This window comes from Aquarana catesbeiana, linkage group LG01, assembly GCF_042186555.1.
Source record: "Aquarana catesbeiana isolate 2022-GZ linkage group LG01, ASM4218655v1, whole genome shotgun sequence".
NCBI lineage: Eukaryota > Metazoa > Chordata > Amphibia > Anura > Ranidae > Aquarana > Aquarana catesbeiana.
Window position 1 is genome coordinate 793,320,628 of NC_133324.1, and position 22,243 is coordinate 793,342,870.

General features: G+C 41.1%; 1 protein-coding gene across 1 annotated transcript in view; it reads right to left on the minus strand.

The window, feature by feature from the left end:
• LOC141113701 (cytochrome P450 3A24-like) overlaps positions 1–20,049 on the minus strand; it is a 47,717-nt gene extending 27,668 nt beyond the window's left edge. The window contains exons 1-8 of the mRNA XM_073606970.1: positions 19,809–20,049; positions 14,197–14,290; positions 9,099–9,151; positions 4,153–4,252; positions 1,936–2,049; positions 1,067–1,155; positions 430–578; positions 174–301 (exon numbers count right to left, since the gene is read on the minus strand). Of these exons, the coding sequence (XP_073463071.1) occupies positions 174–301; positions 430–578; positions 1,067–1,155; positions 1,936–2,049; positions 4,153–4,252; positions 9,099–9,151; positions 14,197–14,290; positions 19,809–19,879 (798 nt within the window). The 5' untranslated portion in view covers positions 19,880–20,049. The remainder of the gene's footprint in view (positions 1–173; positions 302–429; positions 579–1,066; positions 1,156–1,935; positions 2,050–4,152; positions 4,253–9,098; positions 9,152–14,196; positions 14,291–19,808) is intronic.
• Between the last annotated feature and the right edge of the window lie 2,194 nt (positions 20,050–22,243).

A 22,243-nucleotide genomic window follows, 5' to 3' on the forward strand; every position in this document is an offset into this window, starting at 1 on the left:
CCATCAGTGCCCACCAGTGTCTCCTCATCGGTGCTGCCTTATCAGTGCCCATCAGTGCAGCCTACTGGTGCTGCCTATTAGTGCCCATCAGTGCACATCAATGAAGGAGAAAAATTACCTATTTGCAAAATTTTATAACACAAACTAAGTAAAACTACTTCAAGTTTACTTACCGATTTAATACCTTTCTGCCTGTCTTTCTTGATACTTTTAATGGCATTTTGGAAAAAGTTGAGAACACTTAAAGGTAGGAAGCAGAAATTCAGTTTGTCCAATAGAGGTATAAGGAATGGACATAGCACTGCAAGAAAAAAAACATAGATATAATTAATGGTTAAATATTCTGCAAAATGGACCAAATGCCTTCTAATATATAGGATTGCAGCCTTAGATAATACATATTTGTAAGTAGGAGACTGAATAACTTACCTGTAGTTAAGAACAATGGATTGAAAAAGGAGAATTCGAAAAGCTTCTTGGCATTGGTGACAAATGGATCGTTGGGATTGTTCTGTGAATCCACATTCACACTGAATGATGTACTTAGAACAATGTCCATGGCGTAGCTTCCAAAGATGCTGACACAAATAACAAAGCTTTAGTAATCAAAAAATAGCCCATATATCAACCAGTGTCACTCCTATCCTATATTCCTAAAATCCTATATTCCTACAGAATTATACTGGCTGTGCTAAAAAATTAAAATACTACATTAGCCCCATGTGCGTATTATACACCTCTTTCCCATCCATCATTCTAGCCAATGATAAGGCAACTCAAGCGAAGCTGTATAAAATAGATACTAACACCATCCAGTCTAGAACAAAATATTTCTTTGACAAATTGCAGTTCAGTGTAGACTGATGCTAACTATTCAGTCTTAAAAAAACAACTGCAAATAAGTACCAAGTCATATTACAAATAGGCCTCAATGAGTGTGGTTGATTTCATTTAATCAACATTAACTTTTCATTGTCATCGATTTATTACAAATGGATATCTACTCCTTTTTGTAAACAGCATTCTGTTAGATTGGTTTCCAATAATTCATACACCACATACTTACTCCTTCATGTTTAAAAATTCTTTGTTATCAACTTTCTTCTGGACATTCTTCACTAAAAGGGCTCCATAAGTTTTAATTATTGGGAACATCTGTGGAGATGACAAGATGCGAATGAGGAGAGCCATAAATGCCCTGCAACAGTGTGCAATGCACGTGGTTGTGGTGCATTTGTGCTGCAATTATGGGGTTAATACAGTCGGCGTGGATGCAGTCAAATGGCTCTGAAAGGCAATCTGAACATGGATCGCTTTTTAGCGGAGTGGCGGTTTAGACGCAGGTCTAAACCTAGCCTTAGGCTCCATTCACACTAGCGCGTTTTTTGATGTATTTTGCATTTTGCAGAAATGCACGGGAATTTTTTAACATGGGTTCCTATGGAACATGTTCACATCAATGCTTTTTTGTTTCTCTGCATTTTTGGAAAGGGTCGGGGACTTTTTTTCATGCAAAATGCAGCGTTTTGCATGTAATAGAATTCAATGGACAAGCATCAAAAACGCAAGTGCACCGTTTTTGCAGCGTTTTTGATGCGTTTTTGCTTTTTTTTTTTTTTTTTTTTAATTTTTTTTTAATTTTTTTTTTAGACTGTAAAAAAAAAACTGTAAAAAAAAACGCAAAACGCAAATCGCGGCAAAAACGCCGCAAAAACGCCGCAAAAACGCTGCTCAAAAACGTGGCAAGCATGAAAAAAAAAACCTCCAAAAACGCTCAAAAGCAACATGCATAGGTGTGAATCGAGCCTAACAGAGCCATTCCTGATATTATAGCTTTGTCACAGGTTGCCTGTTGCACTGCTATTTTTCTTATTGCACTGGTAAAGATGTGGTGAATTATATATACAGTACATTATGTATACAGGAAAGACTCACCTGTTTCAGTTTTCCACTGGTGAACGTAGGTGACAGCACACTTCGTATTCGCTTCCATTGTTCATCCTCAGCACTTGATACCGCAGAATTTAAAGGCCCATTTAGTCCAAAATTCTAAATTGCATAGAATATACAGGTGAGAACTGGGTTAGAAATACATTCAAATTCTTTGGAGGAGAAAAGAAAAGTAAACTCAGTCAGCCAATTTTCCCATTAAACCTGTGTGTCTATACAGGAAGGACTCCCCATGCAACTGTCTTTAACTGGCTGCCACTTGCAGCTGAAGCCATCCTTTATTCATTACCAATAGTGAATGCCAATTGCAGTTGTTATATGGGGATCGTTAGAAGAAGGGAAACCCCATGCCTGGATCTGTAGCATTAGATAAACTGAATCATTTCCTTATGGTGTTGTGTAGCTTCAGCAATTCAGAAAGCAACCATGCTAGCCAGGAATAAAGACAGAGGTAGAGACGGCAAAACAGCCAAAATTATGCCTTTTAGCAGCTAACTAAAATATTTAAAAACACAGGCTTTTAGAACTATAAAGTCCCCTTTTCAGGTATTAACCCCTTGCCGACCAGCCGTCGTCATTTTACTGCGGTAGGTCGGCACGATCCCGTGAGCCGTCGTAGCTATACATGGGGTAGCAGGCATGCGCACGCTGCACAGCGGGGTGCCGATGCTCGTGGCTGGCAGTCGCAGAACAGGGACGCGTGTGTGTGTGTGTGTGTGTAAACACACAAATCCCTGTTCTGTGAGGCGTGACAGATCATGAGTTCCTATTAGCTAGAACCAACGATCCGTCACTTCCTCTAGGTCAGTCCCCTCCCCTTACAGTTAGAAACATAATAAGGGAACACAGTTAACCCCTTGATCGCCCCCTAGTGTTAACCCCTTCCCTGCCAGTGACATTTTTACAGTAATCAGAGCATTATTATAGCACTGATTGCTGTATAAATGCCAATGGTCCCAAAAATGTGTCAAAAGTGTCCGATGTGTCTGCCATAATGTCGCAGTCCTGATAAAAATTGCAGATCGCCGCCATTACTAGTAAAAAAAAAATAATAAAAATGCTATAAATCTATCCCCTATTTTGTATATGCTTATTGCGATTTTTTTACCAAAAATATGTAGAAGAATACATATAAACTGAGAAAAAATTTGCTTTTTAAAAAAAAAATGGGGATATTCATTATAGCAAAAAGTACAAAACATTGTGTTTTTTTCAAAATTGACGCTCTTATTTTGTGTATAGCGCAAAAAATAAAAAATGCAGAGGCGATCAAATACCACCAAAAGAAAGCTCTATTTGTGGGAAAAAAAGGACGTCAATTTTGTTTGGGTACAGCGTCGCACGACTGCGCAATTGTCAGTTAAAGCGATGCAGTGCAGAATCGCAAAAAATGGCCCGGTCATTCAGCAGCCAAATCTTCCGGGGCTGAAGTGGTTAAGGCAGGTAAAATTATAAAAATGGCAAAATATACATTTTCTATTTTCTGCATTTTTTCTGTCATATTACCTGAAGAAAGGGGTTTGTAGCTCTAAAAAATTGCAACAATGTTACCCCTAAAAAAAGAATGACTTTGACGTGGTTTATTTGGCATCTCTACCTCAGCATTTCGGAAAGATCTATTATTTTTAGAATTTGTCATGTGGCCTCCTGCATTCAGAGCTGAAAAATGACGCTGTTACAGGCGTTGAGTGTTTTATTTCAGCCTGTAAATGCACCTCTATGTAAGTCTATGTGTCCATACACACATAAGCATTTACAGGCCTATGGAAGAGGAGTATTTACAGGCTGAAAAAAAAAAAAAAAACACCAGCAGGCGTGTTCAGTAGAATAGAGGAGCAAAAAAAAAAAAATGTGAATGGGCCTAAACGCTAGATGCATAAATTATTATGCTGACCAAAAGAATGCATTAATGCTTAAAGACTAGACACATGTGCAATATGCGGCGTTTACTGCGTTTTTAAGCAGCTTTTTCCTGCCTGGAGTTTTGGCGTTCAGAGGGGCTAAGCGTATGCACTGTGTGCGTGAGGCCTAACAATGTAATTTCAAATGATTATTATACAGGGTTTATTAAATGAATAAAAATTGACATGAGAATAAGTAAAACAAGCGCCTTGGCTGAAAGAACACACTAAGGGAGAAACACTTAAAAGCTAAAATATTTTACAAACTGTAGTAAGATTCATATACAGTACAGCCACTTACCCTTCTGTTGGTGAAAACACTATAACATTCCTTTACAAGAATGGCTTTTATGATTACTGGATCCATAATACCTAGAACTGGTTGTCTACCATCAAAAAACCTGCAGAAAAAAAAAAATTGAATAAGTATTAAGATGATCTGTGAGCTTATGTCATATGATCTACAGAAACTGATCAGGTCAATACCCAGCGATTGCAGGCAATGTAGCCTTTCTTTGGCCTAATGTATGCTGCAGTGATCAGATTTAACTTACCTAGAACTGTATACAATTATAATATGAATATCTCTAAAGTAATGGTTCAGGCAAATAATAGTAAGACGATTCAAACATTTCTTTTCCAAGTGTCACTTAATGATGAGGATTTAAACCTGAACAGATGCTGATGTTTTTTCTGGCACGGGCATTTCTTAAGACAGTTTTCAGCATCAGATGCTGACAAGGAAGCTATTTTGTAGGGTGGGCTACTTCTAATAATAAAAGTGCACAATGGCAGTTATCTTAAATTGTTGATGATACTAAGACATAACCCACTGGTTTAGCTCACAAAATGCAGTACTTACAGTAAGTAACTACTACACTTTCAACCCAACATAAGTGAGAAGATTGCAGTTATATCATACACTGCAAACGGTTTGCCTAAAATCCAGAACTAATGTAGAAAAAATAAATATAGTACAAATGGTAATAGAACTAAGAAATCATGAAGAACGGTACCACACAATCAGGCTCAAGTAGTAGCTGAGACACAGCATGGATCTCCGACAACTGGACCATCGCACTCAGCCTCAGGAGCAGATAACTGAGACACTACATGGATCACCGGACAACCGGCCCAACGCACTCAGTCTGTGGTAGGTTCAGAATCCCAATAACCTTTAAGAAGAAAATAAATACATACAATAGTTTAGGGGCACATCCTTATACACATCGAAAGGTGTAATGGACATTAATTGCACAAGACTCAAAGCACAATACATGGTCCTGTAGGTCATACTGGGAACTTACCAGCAATAATCTTAGCTAATCAACTACCCTGTGACTTTTTAGGACACCATGCACATATAGGTAAGGCACCTATATGCCGCCACTGATATCAACTGAACACCAACACTACCATACAATATATGACATCACAGTTAAACATAACAAGGCTGAGGCACACAATCTGTGAAGGACCTGCAAGAACAACAGCAACTGCAAATGTATAATACTATTCATACTACCCTATCGAAACCCAATTATCTCCTAGCTATTGGTGACCTAATTGGCAAAATCTGCGATTCCCACATTTTTGAATCACCTTTTTGAATCAATTTGTATGCATTTGACCCATGCTTTTATTTGACCACTGATCTTTTTGACATGATCAACAACAACATTATGATATGTTGGACATGATCTACAGCAATATTTACAGAAACATTTAAGGTTAATGAGTATGGAGGAATCTGCACCGACGGCTACTGTATTCGGACAGCTACAGCATCCAAAGCTGCTTAAAAACCCGAACAGTGACTGCATCTAATTGGATGAAGTCACCGTTCAACTAATAGCTTTCCACTAAGCTTCTTCAAATTTTAAAATCAACTTTTGTTGAGCTGGCCACTCACAATTCAAATTTTGCACTTTCAGCAAGAATCAGCAGAAATTTGAGCCGTGTATGACCAACTTTTTACACAGGGATTTCTCATTTATTGATTGCTCTTACATGAAAACCCAAAAGGCTCCCTATCTGCTAGGAAAGAGGTAAAAGTGTGCATGTCATATTTAGCTATTTGTGAATGTAATTTGATTTCCATCTACTCAGATCTATGTACAACCAGTGGCAGCTGGTGAAGTTTTAGGATGCGGCGCCAGACCCTGTCCTTCCTTTTTGACCTCTCCCACTTCCCCTAAGCCCCACCCTTTATAGAATCCACCCACTCCATCCCCTGTATTCCACCCATAGTGTCAGGAGTATGCAGCTCGGCATCACAGGACAGGGTATACAGCCCCAGAATCATAGGACAGAGTATACAGCCCCAGAATCACAGGAGAGAGTATACAGCTCAGGCTCACAGATAGGGTATATAGCTCAACATTACAGATACGGTATATAGATCAGCACCACAGATAGTATATAGATCAGCATCACAGACACTGACAGCATACTCACAGCACCCGAAACTCCCCTCACGGCACTTAGCAAAGTACCCCACGGGTGGCTCGTAGCACACTCACAGCACCCCTGTGGGTGGCTCGCGGCACTTAGCAAAGTTTCCCCCCTGCGCAGGAGGTCCGGCACTTACCGGGTGTCCTCACCTCCGTCTCCTCCAGGCAGTTTCGTCCGCTCTGTCCCACTTCCACCAAAGCGCTGGGCATCCAATAGGGATGCCTGGTGCTTTGGCCAATCGGGGAAAAGGTCTCACTGACCTGCCTCCTGATTGGCGGGGAGGCACTGTGGTGTGAAAATAGCGAATATTCATTAGCTATGGTCACACAATTGGGTGAGATCAGGGCACACTCTCTGCGCCCCGAGCCCACCCCATTTTGAAGCCTATTAGAGCCTCTGGCTCTAATCAGGTGCTTAAAAAAATACACCCCCGCCATAGGAGTCCATGCATCCGGCATCCTGAAAGGGGCCGGGCACATGGATAGGGAGGCAGCAGCAGGGATGGGGGGGGTGCCCGTGCGCCCACAATGCACAGGCCGCCACAGCCTAATAAAGCTATTCACCACACATCAGTAAATCACTCTGCAAATCACATTCTGCAAAGAATGTGACCTAGAGCAGACCAATTTCTGGCTACAAGTGGCACAGGTAAAATATTTCTACAAGATCTCATATTTATCTGATGAGAAAGTAAAAAATACAATCGTATTTATTTTTAGTTCTCACATGCATATTCAAGTTAAGAAAATACGTGCATTAACATTACATCCATTTTTACTCATGTCTTGGCCCAAGTAACATAGTATTTTGTGCATAGTTAAAATATAACTAAAGGCAAAACTTTTTTTTTTTGTTTTGGATAGAGTAGAGGTGGATTAGAACACCTGTCAGTTTTTATTGCTGTCTATGCCCCCATTAAAGAGATTCATTTCTTTTCTTTTTTTTTTTTTTATTCTTTTAATTTAATTTCCATAATAAATTTACAAACGTATAAACATTCAACATTCAGCACTACAAAGTGTCAGCACCAGTTAACAATGCAGCTCCCATACATTAGTATGTGACCGATTTTATCTAAATAAGTGAACATAAATCATATATTTAAGCACATAACAATTCAAATCTTTACACCCCAAAAATATCAATAGTACTTATACCAGGTGTTCCATCCCACAACACCTATGGGTAACCTATAGTGAATAAATCTGAAGCCACAGAATTGTCATTAATCCAACCACCCCACACTTTATCAAATTTAGATGGTACCCCTCTACTGAGATATGTACAATAGTAAGGTATTATTCACTAACGCCTTCCAGGCAATAATGGTATCCGTAACCGGTTTCTTTCATGACAGGATTATTATTTTCTATTTGTCCAGTTTACCATTACCATTCACAGTGAAAGTAAAAGAAAATCCCAAATTTTTGGTTGTCCCCAGAAAAGTAATACAGTAGAGGGAAAAAATTCCAATGGGAAAACTAGTTCTGGTGATCTGGGGGTCCCCAAGAAATGTTCTTAAATTGCAGGGCTTTTTTCTTACTTCTTGTTTGGCTATGGGACAGGATGTGAAAGGAAATCTCTGCAATGGGACATATATGGTGAAAAAAACCCTAACAGGGGTTATAACCCTTCCTTGCTCTATAAAAAAAAAAAAATATGTGCTTATACTTCTACTTTAACTATTTTTTTTTTTTATCAGTAGTGACATAGATAACAATTTTATCTCCAGTATCCAGCACACAGTGATTTTTCAGCAAGTTTGAACTTCCTTTTGTGCAATAGCAAACATAGTCAGAAAAACTTTATTATCCCTGAGGAATCCGCAAGTCAGTGTGGAATCAAGTGATATATATACAATACCGAACTTGAAACTACTAAGTGCTCCAAGTCCTCCATCTATCTCAATTCCATCAATGACCACCCAACCCCGGATTTCCCTTTCTAAAACAATCACCGCAGCTTAGCATTGTTGTTTCATAATATGCCCATACTTCTTGCCACAAATTGCCATTTTCTGGAAAAAGAAAACACAAATCTGCACATTAAAATGATGGTGCTTATGTACTATGCAAAGTATTGGCCACAGAGCGCTCAAAGCTTGATGTGGGATTGGCACACCAGTAGGCCTTGTATTGAGTAATAATACAAAAATCAAGGTTTTGTGGATATCTGAGGATATGTAAAAATGTAAAGCTGCTTTTCTCATAGTACATAAACTAGATCCCTGCTTCTGACCCATCAGTGTCACATCTCCAGTGTGCCTTCAGTGGGGAACTACAATTTCAGACAAACCTAGTATTGAATCCAAACCCTGCAAATAATGATCTACACTTAATGATTAGAATGATGGAAAATCTCAACATAAAAAAAAAAAAAAAAAAAGATTAAAAAAAAAAATCAATCTGTACATTCATAAATGTATCTCAAATATGTTCATGTCACCAAGTTTAGTTATAATTACTATCATGCATCTCATAGTGGTCAGCCAGGTCACTAAACCCAAATGCTTACTATGGCCTTAGCCAGCTGCATCTGTGGGTGCCTCATAGACATTAAGTTGTCATCCGATCCAGAAGACCGTTATCTAATGTCTAAAGACACCTGTAGCCTCCTATAAGATCCAGTAAGCAAATTTAGAGTGGGACTCAAAACAATGTACATGATGTGTTCTCTATATTGTGGATAGAAGCAGAGCCCGCAACTTTCAAAGACCAGTAAAATACACAACTAATTGCTCAGCTGTTTCTGCAAGGTAATGTATTTGGGTAACACAATAAAGAGAGAACTTACCCCCATATTTTGCCATATTTTTTAAAACATTTCATGTCAAATTCAGCAAGACCCTGGTAAAGAGAAGTTTACAAAAAGTGAGACAGTGCAAAATACAGTATATGGTTTGAAGTACTGCAGTCATAAGTTAGAACATACAGTATATTTTGAGAAAAAAAATTAATGTTGAACTCTAGTCAGATATAAAAGACACAAAATGCAGTTCTGTAATCATTAATATCTTAAAAAATGTATTTTGTTTAAGTGTAAGTACTTGAATTTGACCTGGTTTTAGCCTATTGCAGCCCCTGTACAGTAGGGCTGGAGTGTGAGAGGAAGAAGCAGCACATAGAAAGAAGAAGCATGCTAATAGGAAGAGAAAAGCAGAAAGGTGATCTCATTGCTGTGCTACTTCTCCTTTCACTGTCCAGTAACAGATGGGGAAGGGCCCAGGATAACCTGGGTTCAGAAATCAGTGGGTTGAATGATGTTGGCCATTAGACTGAGGACATTTTAGTCCCGGGTCACACTAAGGTAGTGCAGGATTCGCAACGATTCCTGTGTGTTTCCCACACAGCATGACAAACACTGTTCATGCGAACTACTGTGGGTGTCAATGTTAAGTTAACGTCACCCCAAAAACTGTTCACAAAACCCAGAGCGATTGGCTGAATCGGATCGCATGGGTGTTCACACCCATGCGATCCAATTTCAGTGTGGCAAAAAAAAAAAAAGGTGCATGTACCTTTTTCGTGCAGGTGCGGTGCGATTTGAGCCATAGAAAATGAATAGGCTCAAATCTCACTGCAAAGAATCGCATGTGATTTCCTGTCTGATCACATGAGGTTTCCTGTACTGCATCAGTGTGAACAGGGACTAAGGGCAGGGGTGTGGATTTGCCCACATGTGATGCTGAGCCTATCGTTTGATTGAACTGGAATTTAATAAATGAAAGAGGTGAGCAAGGCCAGGTTCACATATGTGCGGCCGCGGTTCCCAGCATTGGGTCTGGTGCGTTCCTGTTCAGGTGCGAATCAGGTCCGAATTTTTGCCTGAATGCGCAACTGAACCGGACCTAACCACGCATAGGACCCTTTTAGAATGCGGACTGTGGCCGCCCCATACATGTGTGAACTGGCTCCATTGAGAGCCGGTCACACTCGCATGTTATGCGAATTGGATGCAGTGAAATTTGCATCCACTTCGCACATATGTGAACCCTGCTTAAGGCTGAGGAAGAAAGGGCTAAATGATGGTGGCCATTCTCCAGCCAGGAATAAAAGCAGGCTCAATCTAACTTGCTGTAGCTTTTAATAAGAACTGTGAGGTTCTTACAATGTGCAGTAAAGTTAGAGCAGATATTTCAGTACTGAAGACAACTGTGGAAGACTGAAGGCAAGGCTGGAGTTCAGCTTTGCAGTATACCTAAAAATAAAACTTTTTTTTTTTTTTTTAGTTCTGGATAGAGTGAAGAGTAATTAGAATAACTGTCGGGTTTTTATTGTTGTCTGTGCCCCTGCTAGGGAGTACCTCATCTGACTTGTTTACTGTCTACAGAAAGTGAAAGAAAATCCCCAAATTTGAGTTGTCACCGGAAAAGGAATAGAGGGGAAATCTTCCAATGGGGACACTAGTTCTGGTAAAAACCAGAGAGTCCCTCATTTTTTTTTGGGGGGGGGGGTGTCCTTTAATTTCCTGTTTTAGCTATGTGACAGGAAGTCAAGAGAAAGCTTCTCAATAGAACACAGATTGCAAAAAAAAAAAAAAACCCTCTCTTACTCTATCCAAAATAAAAATAAAAGTTTTGCCTTTAGTTTCACTTAAAGGTTATTTTGTGTTTCCAGTGTCAGTGAGAATTATACTAAGAACAGATCTTTTTAAAATACTGACACCGCTTTCTAGAGTAAATTTGTAAGTATTTAGACAGAAATTGGAAGAAATATTTTAATCCCTTATTTCCTGAACATCTGACATTTGTTTATAGGATCATATTCCACTGAGGAAATGCCAAAGCTTCCAATTCTGCATACATGTAACACAGACAAACGAAAGGCTTCTACAAAGTTTGCAAGTGTATAAAATTATGTTAAAGCCTCGTACACACAGTACGATTGTTGGAAGGGGATTGTCTGTTGATAGACTGTTATCCTAAAATCTTACCGTTAGTACGCTGCTTTTGACAACTGTTGTCCAACTTTCGGCCAACAAATGTTGGATGACAGGCTAGTAAATTTTCGGTGGACAATGGTTTGACGTCAGATTTTCATATGGTCAGTACACAAATCCGTCATACAAAAGTCGAAAGTACAAACACGCATGCTCGGAATTAATGCTCACCAAACACAAAATTAGCAGAAGGGGCCTAAAGGGTGGCGCTCAAGAGCTGTAATTTCTCGTAATATGTCACTACATTCGTGTTTGTTGTACGACAATTGTGTACCGTTACTATGCAAGACAAGACAAGGCACACGCCCTTTTGACCAAAAATCACACGCTCGGTTGGCCAATAATCGTATCGTGTGTACGAGACTTGCAGTTGGGGGAAGGTGAAAGAGTCGCATTTTACAGCCCCCTAACTTCTCCCCCTTAAGCTGCAAAGGCAGCAGATGGGGTTCCACATATGCCGTGGCTGTGATGCTTTGCAACAGGGATATGGGAGGGCACAGCAATATGTGAATGAGTGGAGCGACATGTGAATGGGTAGGTGTACTCAGTACATTTTGCGCATTTTCATGGGGGTGGTATCAGGGGCCCATAAGTACAGGTGCTGTGTGCTCCTTACTCATTCACGTTGGGTAGGTGCAGTATTAGGGCTCCTAAGTATTGGGGTCCCATAAGTAGGGGTACTATGTGCCCCTTACTTATTCACAAGGTGGGATAGTATTGGAGTCCCATGAGTAGGGGTACTATGAACCCCTATTCATTCACAATGGGGGAGACAGTATTGGGGTCCATGAAAAGGGGTAATGTGTACCTCTAACTTCTTCATATGGGGGGACAATATTAAACCCGCATCGCGCTTGGATTACCAGTGATCACTCAGAAAATTGTGTGCAACTTAAAGTGACAAAATACACCCCTGACATTGAAATTCTCACATAGGAGGTTCAAGGCCAAGGATAGAATTAAGAGACTTTTATTAGCACACATCTTTTGAAATAAAGGTACATTTCTGATTACCACTTATTGATCTTGGAAAGCACAATATTAATTTATTACTATTATTCAAGAAGTAAGAAGTTTACAGACTTTATTTGTTGTAGGAATTGGGACTGATCTACAGTGTGAAAAGCAGGAATAGGGACTGATCTGAGGTGTGAAGGGGCAGGAATTTGGTCTGACCCGAGGTGTGAAGGGGCAGGAACTGGGGTGATCTGAGGTGTGAAGGGGCAGGAACTGGGGTGATCTGAGGTGTGAAGGGGCAGGAACTGGGGTGATCTGAGGTGTGAAGGGGCAGGAACTGGGGTGATCTGAGGTGTGAAGGGGCAGGAACTGGGGTGATCTGAGGTTTGAAGGGGCAGGAATTGCGTCTTATCTGAGATGTGAAGGTGCAAGAATTGGGACTGATCTGAGATGTGAAGGAATTGGGACTGATCTGAGATGTGAAGGGACAGGAACTGGGGTGATCTGAGGTGTGAAGGGGCAGGAACTGGGGTGATTTGAGGTGTGAAGGGGCAGGAACTGGGGTGATTTGAGGTGTGAAGGGCCAGGAACTGGGGTGATTTGAGGTGTGAAGGGGCAGGAACTGGGGTGATCTGAGGTGTGAAGGAGCAGGAATTGCGTCTTATCTAAGATGTGAAGGTGCAAGAATTGGGACTGATCTGAGATGTGAAGGAATTGGGACTGATCTGAGATATGAAGGGCAGGAATAGGGACTGATCTGAGATGTGAAGGGATTGGGACTGATCTGAGATATGAAGGGCAGGAATAGGGACTGATCTGAGATGTGAAGGGACAGGAACTGGGGTGATCTGAGGTGTGATGGGGCAGGAACTGGGGTGATCTGAGGTGTAAAGGGGGCGGAACTGGGGTGATATGAGATTTGAAGGGGCAGGAATTGGGATTGATCTGAGGTGTGAAGGTGCAAGAATTGGGACTGAGCTAAGATGTGAAGGGGCAGGAATTGGGACTGACCTGAAAGATCTTTATTAGGATGACCAATATCATCTCACACTTTTTTTCCAACTGTAGATTCTGCTGAAGTCCTCCACTGGCATATTAATTTGAAGTTTATAAGATTTACCTCATAGCACACCTCTTCTAAAACAAAGGTAAGTTACCATTTATATCACTTAAAGCTCAATGTTCGTTTATTACTATTATTGAAGTTGTTTCCAGAAATTACTTGTCCTTTTCATGATCTAGAGTGTGCAGTTGACATTGTTTTATGTAGCCGACACTTTCAATTTATTAAAAAAAAAAAATTCAGCACACTATGCTCTAAAGGTTGCCTACCCCTACTCTGGACCTTGATTATGCATAGATACAAAGTAACATATTTTTACATTTGTATCATTCTGTTCATTCATCTGCAGATCAAAGAGCAAAGAGATGAACTTAGATTTGCAGATAATGTCAGTTAAAGTAACCTGACCAGTAAAAAAAATATATTAATTATTTAATAAAATGTTTCTGTGTTGAACCCCTTATTAACCCTTAGTTTACTTTAATCAGCCCTTCCAAATGTCCAAATTGGAAGTCATTAGTAAGCGCTAGTGGAGGTGTGAAACAAAAGGATTTTCCCTCTATTCCCATAGTGTCTTTTGCTGTATGCTGTGTGATGGTGCTTTTATACAGTATCTTCAATAAAGACAGATTATTTTTCTGGATGCAGCTGTCCAGATTCTTCTGATTTCCCACTATACACACCTAGACGAGCTGAGCTAATGCCTCCGAACATGTGAAGATGTGGAGAATTGTGATAGCAGACCCACCAGGAGCAGTGTCATATCTTTTAGAAAACAAATGTGTTTTATGCCTTTGCAATGACTGGAGTTTATCCTGTGCAGAAAAACACCTGTCACTGCATATATGTAAGCAAGCCCTTTGATTTTAAAGATAATTCTAAATCTGGTTTACATAAAACTTTGCCATAAATAGATTAAGATTGTATACTTACATTTTTGTTTTCAAGAAAAGTCCCAATAAATGGCAGGGGTTTAGGACCTGGTATTCCATACTTTTTGAAAATTCTGTAAGGCCAAATCCCATAGCTGAAAAAAAAACAGCAGATGACAGATGTGAGTAAACATGAAAAGTCAGATGTCAATGGGGAAATAAATAAATAGAAAAACAGCAAAAAAAAAAAAAACAGACAGAAGTTCAGCTTAAAGTGACACTAAACAGTGACCCTTTTTCTGCAGATATAATTCATACACATCCACTGCTGAATGGCCCTGTAATTTATATTTCATGTGATTCTCCTTTTCCCTTTCGGTTTGTTTATAATGAGCAGTAGATGTTAGTTGTGATCATGTGCATTGCTCTATGCACACTACAAATCCCATAGTATATAATCCATAGTATCTAGTCCAGTGGCGACTGGTGCTAATTTTTTTGTGAGGGAGGGGGAGCGGCAAAACCAACCTGTCCCTCTCACTACCGCCACCCACCCCCGTTGCTCAATCGATCAATTGCCCACTCAATTGGCGCTTCGCTCGCCCGTCGCCCCGCGCTTACCACATCCAGGTTTGCGGCTTTCCCCCCTGCATCTCCTCCTGTGTCTCGGTGGTTTGCTTCTCCTCCCGGACAATCTGGTCTTAGGACTCCCAGCCAATCGGGTCTTAGGGCTCCCAGCCAATTGGGTCTCAGGACCCGCGTTCTGAATGGCCGGGAGCAGACACACGAAGACATTAGGGAATACTAATTTGCTAATGTCACAAAAGTGGGTGGGCTCGGGGCGCAGTGCTCTGCTCCCCCAATGCCCACCCGTTTTGAAGCCAATTAGAGCCTCAGGCTGTAAACACATGCTTCAAAAAAACAAAAAACCCATTGAAATTCATGCGTCCGGCACCCTGCATGGAGATTAGGGGGGCTGCGTCCTTGCGCCCCTTATGGACGGGCTGCCACTGATCTAGTCCATCTTAGGAGCAATCAAGAAGGGGTGGCTACCTTCCTAAATACAGTGGGATCATGGGGAATGAATTTTGCCACCCTATAACAGGAAGCCGTCTCCAAGCAACAAAAGGGAAACAAAAAGGAATTTGGAGATTTAGAGGGGGCTGAGAGCAATAGATGGCACTTTTTTGAGTTAAATTGGTTCTAAAACTTCAAGGTTTTTACCTTAATGCATAGAATGCATTAAAACCTCCTCTGCTGTAGGAACCCCCCAGCCCCCCTTACTCTTACCTGAGCCCGATATGATCCAGCGACGCGCACAAGAGCAGTGGCGCTCCCTCCTCATTGAGCAGATTGATAGCAGCGGGAGCCATTGGCTCCTGCTCCTATCAATCAACTCCAGTGGCGAGGGGGCGGGGTCGAGTCCTGCTGTCTGTGTCAATGGACGCAGCAGCGGGGCTCGGGAGTGAGCACGCACGAGTGCCCCCATTGGAAGCAGCTTCCTATGGGGGCACTGGACATAGAATAGGAGCCAGGAGCGCCAGCGGGGGAGTGCAAGAAGAGGAGGTTTGGGACCGCTGTGTGAAATTCCACAGAGCATGTAAGTATAGAAATCTTTGTTGTTTTTTATTTTTTTTCCCTTTACAAACACATTGAAGGATACATACTCAAATAGACCTTTATATTTTTAAACCAGAGATTAGTGTCACTTCAACCCTTCCCTACTCTATTCAAAACTACAAAAAAGAGTTTGGCTGAGGTTGGGCTTTAAGTATTATAGGATGGACTGAACTACTTCACTGCTAATTGCAGAACCTGCAGAGTAATAAGATTTTGCTGCAACATGGAGAAGTTGCACGGAGCAGCCAATACGGATCTACTGTAGTTCTTAATTTTCTAGTACAGGTTAAAAAATAAGCATTACCAGCAGATTACCGCCACGAGGAATAGCACTAATTTTCATTTGGTCCAGTTTTACAAATGAGCCTACAGCTCACATACAATTTCTATTTACAGGCTATCTCCATAGAATATAGAACTCCATAGAACATAGAAATCTACTAAGATTTTAGCGGTTATTTTCTCAGATTACAGATAGCCGCGTCTTCCGCCCTGGTGTGCTGCTGATTTCCATGTATTCCCTCTGTACAGACATTACAGGGATCATTAGAAGACGCCACCTGAACTTCTTCCTATTTTTAAGGTGGAGATTTCTCTTGTGAATTGGCACAGTAACAACATTAAAGTGGTTGTAAACTCTGTTATACCACTTTTACCTATAACAAGGCTTAGCTGTAGGTACCTTGAATATCTCTTAAACTTGCACAGTTTAGGAGATATTCAGTATATGCACTGCTGTCGACGTCATCGGCGCATGCACACTGAAGAAACGGGCCGCCAATCACAGCGCCAGAGCCACGAACCGATGGAAGATGTCCGCCGTGTACTCGGAGTGCCGACGCCGATTGAGGGCATCGTTCTGAAGTAAGTATTTCATAATGAGCATACTAGCTCATTATGCCTTTGTCTTGCAGGTTTTTTTTGGAGGTTTACAACCTCTTTAAGGGCCAGTTCACACCATAGAAACGCAGTCCGGATGAGTTCCAGATGTTTTTCTGCATGCGCATTTGTGACGCATTTTTGATGTGTTCCAGTGCGTGTTCTATGTGTTTTTGGTACCTTTTTGATGCAGTCCAATGCATTTATCCCCCTCTTTTTTCTTAACCTGACATGTTCGTTCCAGTGCGATTTTGGTGCATTTAAGTGCCTTCCGGTGCGTTTCAGTGCATTTTTGATGCGTTTTACAGCGTTCCAGTACAGTTCAGTGCAGGAAAAAAATGTAGCATGTTCTACTTTGTTTTCTGGAACTGCAAGCACTGGTATGAACTATGCTATTGAAAACCATATAACTTACTTTCCATGCGTTTTTGATGCAGAAAAAAATGCACTGAACTGCATGTGGTGTGAACTGGCCCTAAGAATAGATTACCTCTCCCTGTACTCCCTGTGTACATATTGACTCTGTCCCTCCCTGTAATTAAATAATAATTTTGTTGCCATAATATTTTGTTATATAGGACAATGGTGTCCTTTAAAGCGGAGTTCCACCCAAAAGTGGAACTTCCGCTCGTTGTACTCCTTCCCCCTCCGGGGGGGGGGGCAGGATATCTTTCTTTCACAGGTATGCTTTCCCCACTTCCGGGAGCCTCAGCCGCGGGTATTGATGTCACCGCCTGGGCGCCCTCGTCCTCTCTCCTCCTTCCCCGGCTGCCGGGCCAGTAGGAGAGAGGAGGAGTAGGGTTCTGTAAGGCTACACTGCCGGATTCCCTTACTCGCAATGGAGACAGCAGCAGCTGCGGTGCCGACATTAGGCTCCATGCACAATGGGCTTAAAAAAAAAATGACTGTTCCCCTGGCAGAAAAAAACACTCATATAGAGCGAGCGTTTTTTTTGTACAAAGTTTAGACAAGTTTAGGAGAGTTTTGCATTGTTTTTTTTTTTTTAGAAAGCTCCAATCAAAAAACGCAAACCAAAAGGTTTTTCCTGCCTCTAAAAGTTGAGCTCAAACTATGCCTGTAATCGTCCTAATGTACATAGAAACATAGGGTAATATTGAGCCACTTCTACAGGGAGAACACAAAACTCCTGTAGAACTACCGAGTTTTAAGCCAGCGTGCATGGAGCCTAAAGTGGGTATTTTTATGCATTTATTTAAGCATTTTCAGGCTTGAGCATTTTTTATTTAGCCAATGGAAACTTACTTCCTAGGAGGAGGAGATGGTTGTTAGACCCACGTTTTCAGGGGCTTGAATTAAAGTGGTTGTAAACCCTTACAACCACTTATAACTTTTTGCTACAGGTAAGCCTATCACAGCGCCGGAGCCCGCGATATCCGGAAGTAACTCCGGGAGCGATGTCGACCGCCGGAGCGGTGTACGAGGACGGCTGCGGGAGCTTCGATCTCAGGTAAGTAATTCATAATGAGCTAGTATGCTATGTATACTAGTTCATAATGCCTTTGCAGGTTTGTTTTTTTCTTGGGTTTACAACCACTTTAAAGTCTATAGCGGCCAAAACAGGCAATCATGCCCCTAAGGGTCCATGCACACTGGGCTTAAAAATCGCTGCTTCTACAGGAGTTTTGTGTTTTGTCTGTAGAAGCAGCTCAATGTCCGTGCACATTAGGACAATTAGAGGCATATTTTAAGCTCAGCATTTAGAGCCAGGAAAAAAACCCTTCTGGTTTGCTTTTCTGATTGGAGCTTTCTGGCAGAAAAAACACCTCTTAAGCTTGCCTAAACTGTGTACAAAAACGCTCTATATGAGCGTTTTTTTCTGGCAAGGGAACTGGTGTTTTTATTTTTTTAAGCCCCTTGTACATGGAGCCAAAAAGTTCCTCTACTTTTTCTGAGTGTTTAGCAACACATTGCTCAGATGTGAGTGCACACAATAGAATAACATGGAATTCTGATGTTGAGCATTGAAGTTCAATTCAGTTTGCTCAGCGTGAATAGGGTTAAAGCGGCTGTATGCCCAAAAAAAAAAACAAACAAAAAAAAACCTGTGAGGCAAAGGCACAATGAGCTAGTATGAACCACATACTAGCTCATTATGAAATACTTACCTTAAAACGAAACAGAACAAGGGTACACACACCGCTTTAGGCAAAAAATGGACATACTCGATCCAAGGTGCTAATCCCGGCTCATCACTGTAGGCAATATCAAGAAGATAAGAAAAGATTGATCACACACTCAAATCCAAAAGATGCTGTAGAAATTTCTTTATTGTCATGAGCCAGACAAAATTGCAATAATGATTAGTTGACGCGCTTCACACGAAAAGAACCGTGCTTGTTCACAACGAAAAATAAAGACATTTCTACAGCATCTTTTGGATTCGATTGTGCGATCAATCTTTTCTTCTCTTCTTGATATTACCCTAAAACAAAGCTCCCACAGGGCCGCCCTATCACTGCTGAGGGAGATGACATGTTCCCTCTGCGCTTCTTCCGGGTTCATGGCTTTGGCGCTGTGAGTGGCCAGAGCCACGTTGACACGCGGGAACCCTCCATTCCGGCAAGTTCCGGCACAATACGCCGGACCTTCACTGCGCATGCGCTGCTGACATAAGCGGTTGCATGCAAGCTGAATATCTCCTAAACCATATAGGTTTAGGAGATATTCATTTTACCTACAGGTAAGCCTTATACCTATAGGTAAAAATGACAATACAACCGCTTTAAGTGCTAATAATATCCAATATACTAATCCCTAATCCTACTATTTTTTACTGGGCTGTGGCAATATTGATTTTTTTTCAATACTGTTTATATATATATAGTAGAAGTGCCACTATGAACCTCATGTATAAAATTTGTTCTAATAAAAAAAAATTCTCATTGTCTGTATCAACGTGTCATTATATAGTCAGTGTTTAAAAGGCAACAAGAATATATTACTTACCATAGATGGGCTCTATGTTGTGCTTTTGATTTGGGGAAAGGGTACACATTTGAATAACAAAAACAATGCCTTTTAAAGCAGTCACAATTTAAAATAAATACACAGCGAAAAAAAATGATACAAAAACGATATAAATAAAATACACACACGTGTGCAGACAGAGTGTGTAAAAGTAATTGGTTCATTAGGAAACAATGATATACTCACTAAGTGAGAAGTGCCAGCAAAAGGATTAGCAGAATCCATGTTTCCTTGGAGAACTCTGGGAGGAAATACATGTTTATATCTTCCTTAGTTGTTGGACCTTCCCTTGTATATTCTAGGTCTTTCCCTTCTTCTTCTTCTTCTTCTTTTTCTTCTTCTTTTGCTCTTCTGACTGTCTGCACTATGGCAGCTGTTGATATACTGTTTCCTGTAGGGTGGTGACGTCATAATATAGGTGGAGATCAGTGACAAGGCCAGAGGCCCAGCGTATGGGTGTGTGCAGAGAAAGCACATATTAATGTTTTACTGAGAGCACTAAAGCTTGGAGGAGGGAGTACAGATAAGGAGGGAATATTAGAGTATCAAATGTTCAGCTTATATCTCTGGAGTCTGTGGTACACATACCGTACTTTATACTTTTATTTTTGTAATGTAATGTTACTGATCCCAAATGGGTGCTCATTCTCATTGTTCTTAAAGTGGCAATAAACCAAACTATAATATATTGCAGTTTACCAAATCTTTAAATGCGGTAGCTGTATTCATTTTCTCTTGTTAAAGAGGAACTTCAATCTGCTCACATATTTTGTATCACAGGAGTGAGCTCTCAAATGCTGAGCTCAGAGCTACTGCATCATGGGACAGAGAGAGCACGTGAGGGGGTTTGAATTACAGAAAGAGCTCACTCCTGTGATGGTGGAGGTGAGCAGTGATGACTAGGCCTCACTTAGCAACATCCTGGGAGTACTTAGCAACGTCCTGGGAGTATTCCAGTCAGGCTTCATAAGGTATGCAAATGGCCTACACCTATAGCATTCATCTTTAGTCAGAGCTGCACAGTTTGTTGTAATTTCCAAACACCCCTTATCTGCATAGCCAGGTTTTTGTAAAGGTGAACTATCCTTTTAAATAAGCAATAAAAGATACCCACTTATGCTGGCCATACAGTATACAATTTTCCTTTAGATTTACTCAAAACCATATAATTTGAGGTCAAGAAATTGTACAAGTAAATTGTATAATGTATGACCAGCTCTGGGCACTGTGGTATTATGTGAAGTGGGGGGGCACCACAAGGAGAATGGGGGGAGGGGATTTGTGTTGGAAGGGGGAATTTGGGGGATGACAGGGGGTAAGTACTGTTCTAGGAGGGAAAATTTTGTGGGGGGGGGGGGGGGGAGTGCTAAGAGTGGTGATTTGTGTTGGGAAGAGGGATAGGGGGAAGATTGTCTGTGCTAGGTGGGGGAATTTGTGCTGTGGGGGGGGGGGATTAGTAGATCCAATCAATGTAGATTTGGATGGACTTGATTAACAATTTAAAGTGCAATTAAAGGGTTAACACTCACCTGTCCAATGGTCCTTCGCTGGTTTCGACATCTTCTGACCGCAGCTCTTCAGGCCTCTTAATTAGCAGGTGCGGGATGACATCAGACATCAGCAGAGGAGGCTGTCACCCCTGCACTCAGAGACCGTCTCAGCGCTGTAAGCTGAGCTGCACATGCACAGCTCAGTTTGCAGCACACAAGAAAACAGCATTAAGGCAGGTAGGGGCATTTTATTGCAGAAGAGACATTGCATGCCTCTTCAGCAATAAAAGCCTGCCTGCTCGCTTCAGTTCTGCTTTAAAGCTGAACTCCACTGAACACTTTTTTAAGCAGTTATAGCAACAGTTTTTTCCTTTTAGGATTGAGGTGTTAGATGGATTAATAAAAGCTGATTATTGCAAGCACCCCTTTCAGTGGTAAATAGTTTTTCTCACCCCTCAAACTGCCACTTTTGCTTGATAGCTTTGTCTGTTAAAGGAGTTGAAAAATAACAGACTTACTGGCCAGAGATTATCAGACAAACAATCATCCTTTTTTTTTTTTGCATGCTAATCTCAGATTGAACCTGAAGTGTTTACTAAAGTAATGAAAATTCTCGTACAACAGAAAAAAAATTTGGAAGCTATGTGTTGTAATCCATTTGTATTGCATTTTCGAATGACAGCTGTACTGATTAAACAAAAATCGTTCTATCTGGCATCGTACGAAAAATGTTTTCCTGCATGTCCGATCGGATAATATCGGATGAACTGTCATGATCAGCTCTCGAAAGCTCTGTACTAACAATCAGATTATCGTACGATCGATTCAAACGCGGTATTTTTCGTACCAATTTCTGATCGTGTGTACGGGGCTTAAGCGTTGGGTCACACCAGAACACGGTGCGGCAAAGGTGTGTTCCATGCGCATTTCCAACACTGTGTTCAAAAAGCACTGCCTTTATGGTCTGCAGTGGGTGTAAATAAAAGGTAAATGGCACCCCAAACGCAGATGAAAAACGCAGTGCGCTTGCGGGCACCAGATCGCATGCTATCACAGTACCGAGTACAGAAGTGGATGCACTACTTTTTGTGTATTCCAATACGATTTGCAGCCCATTCAAATGAAAGGGCT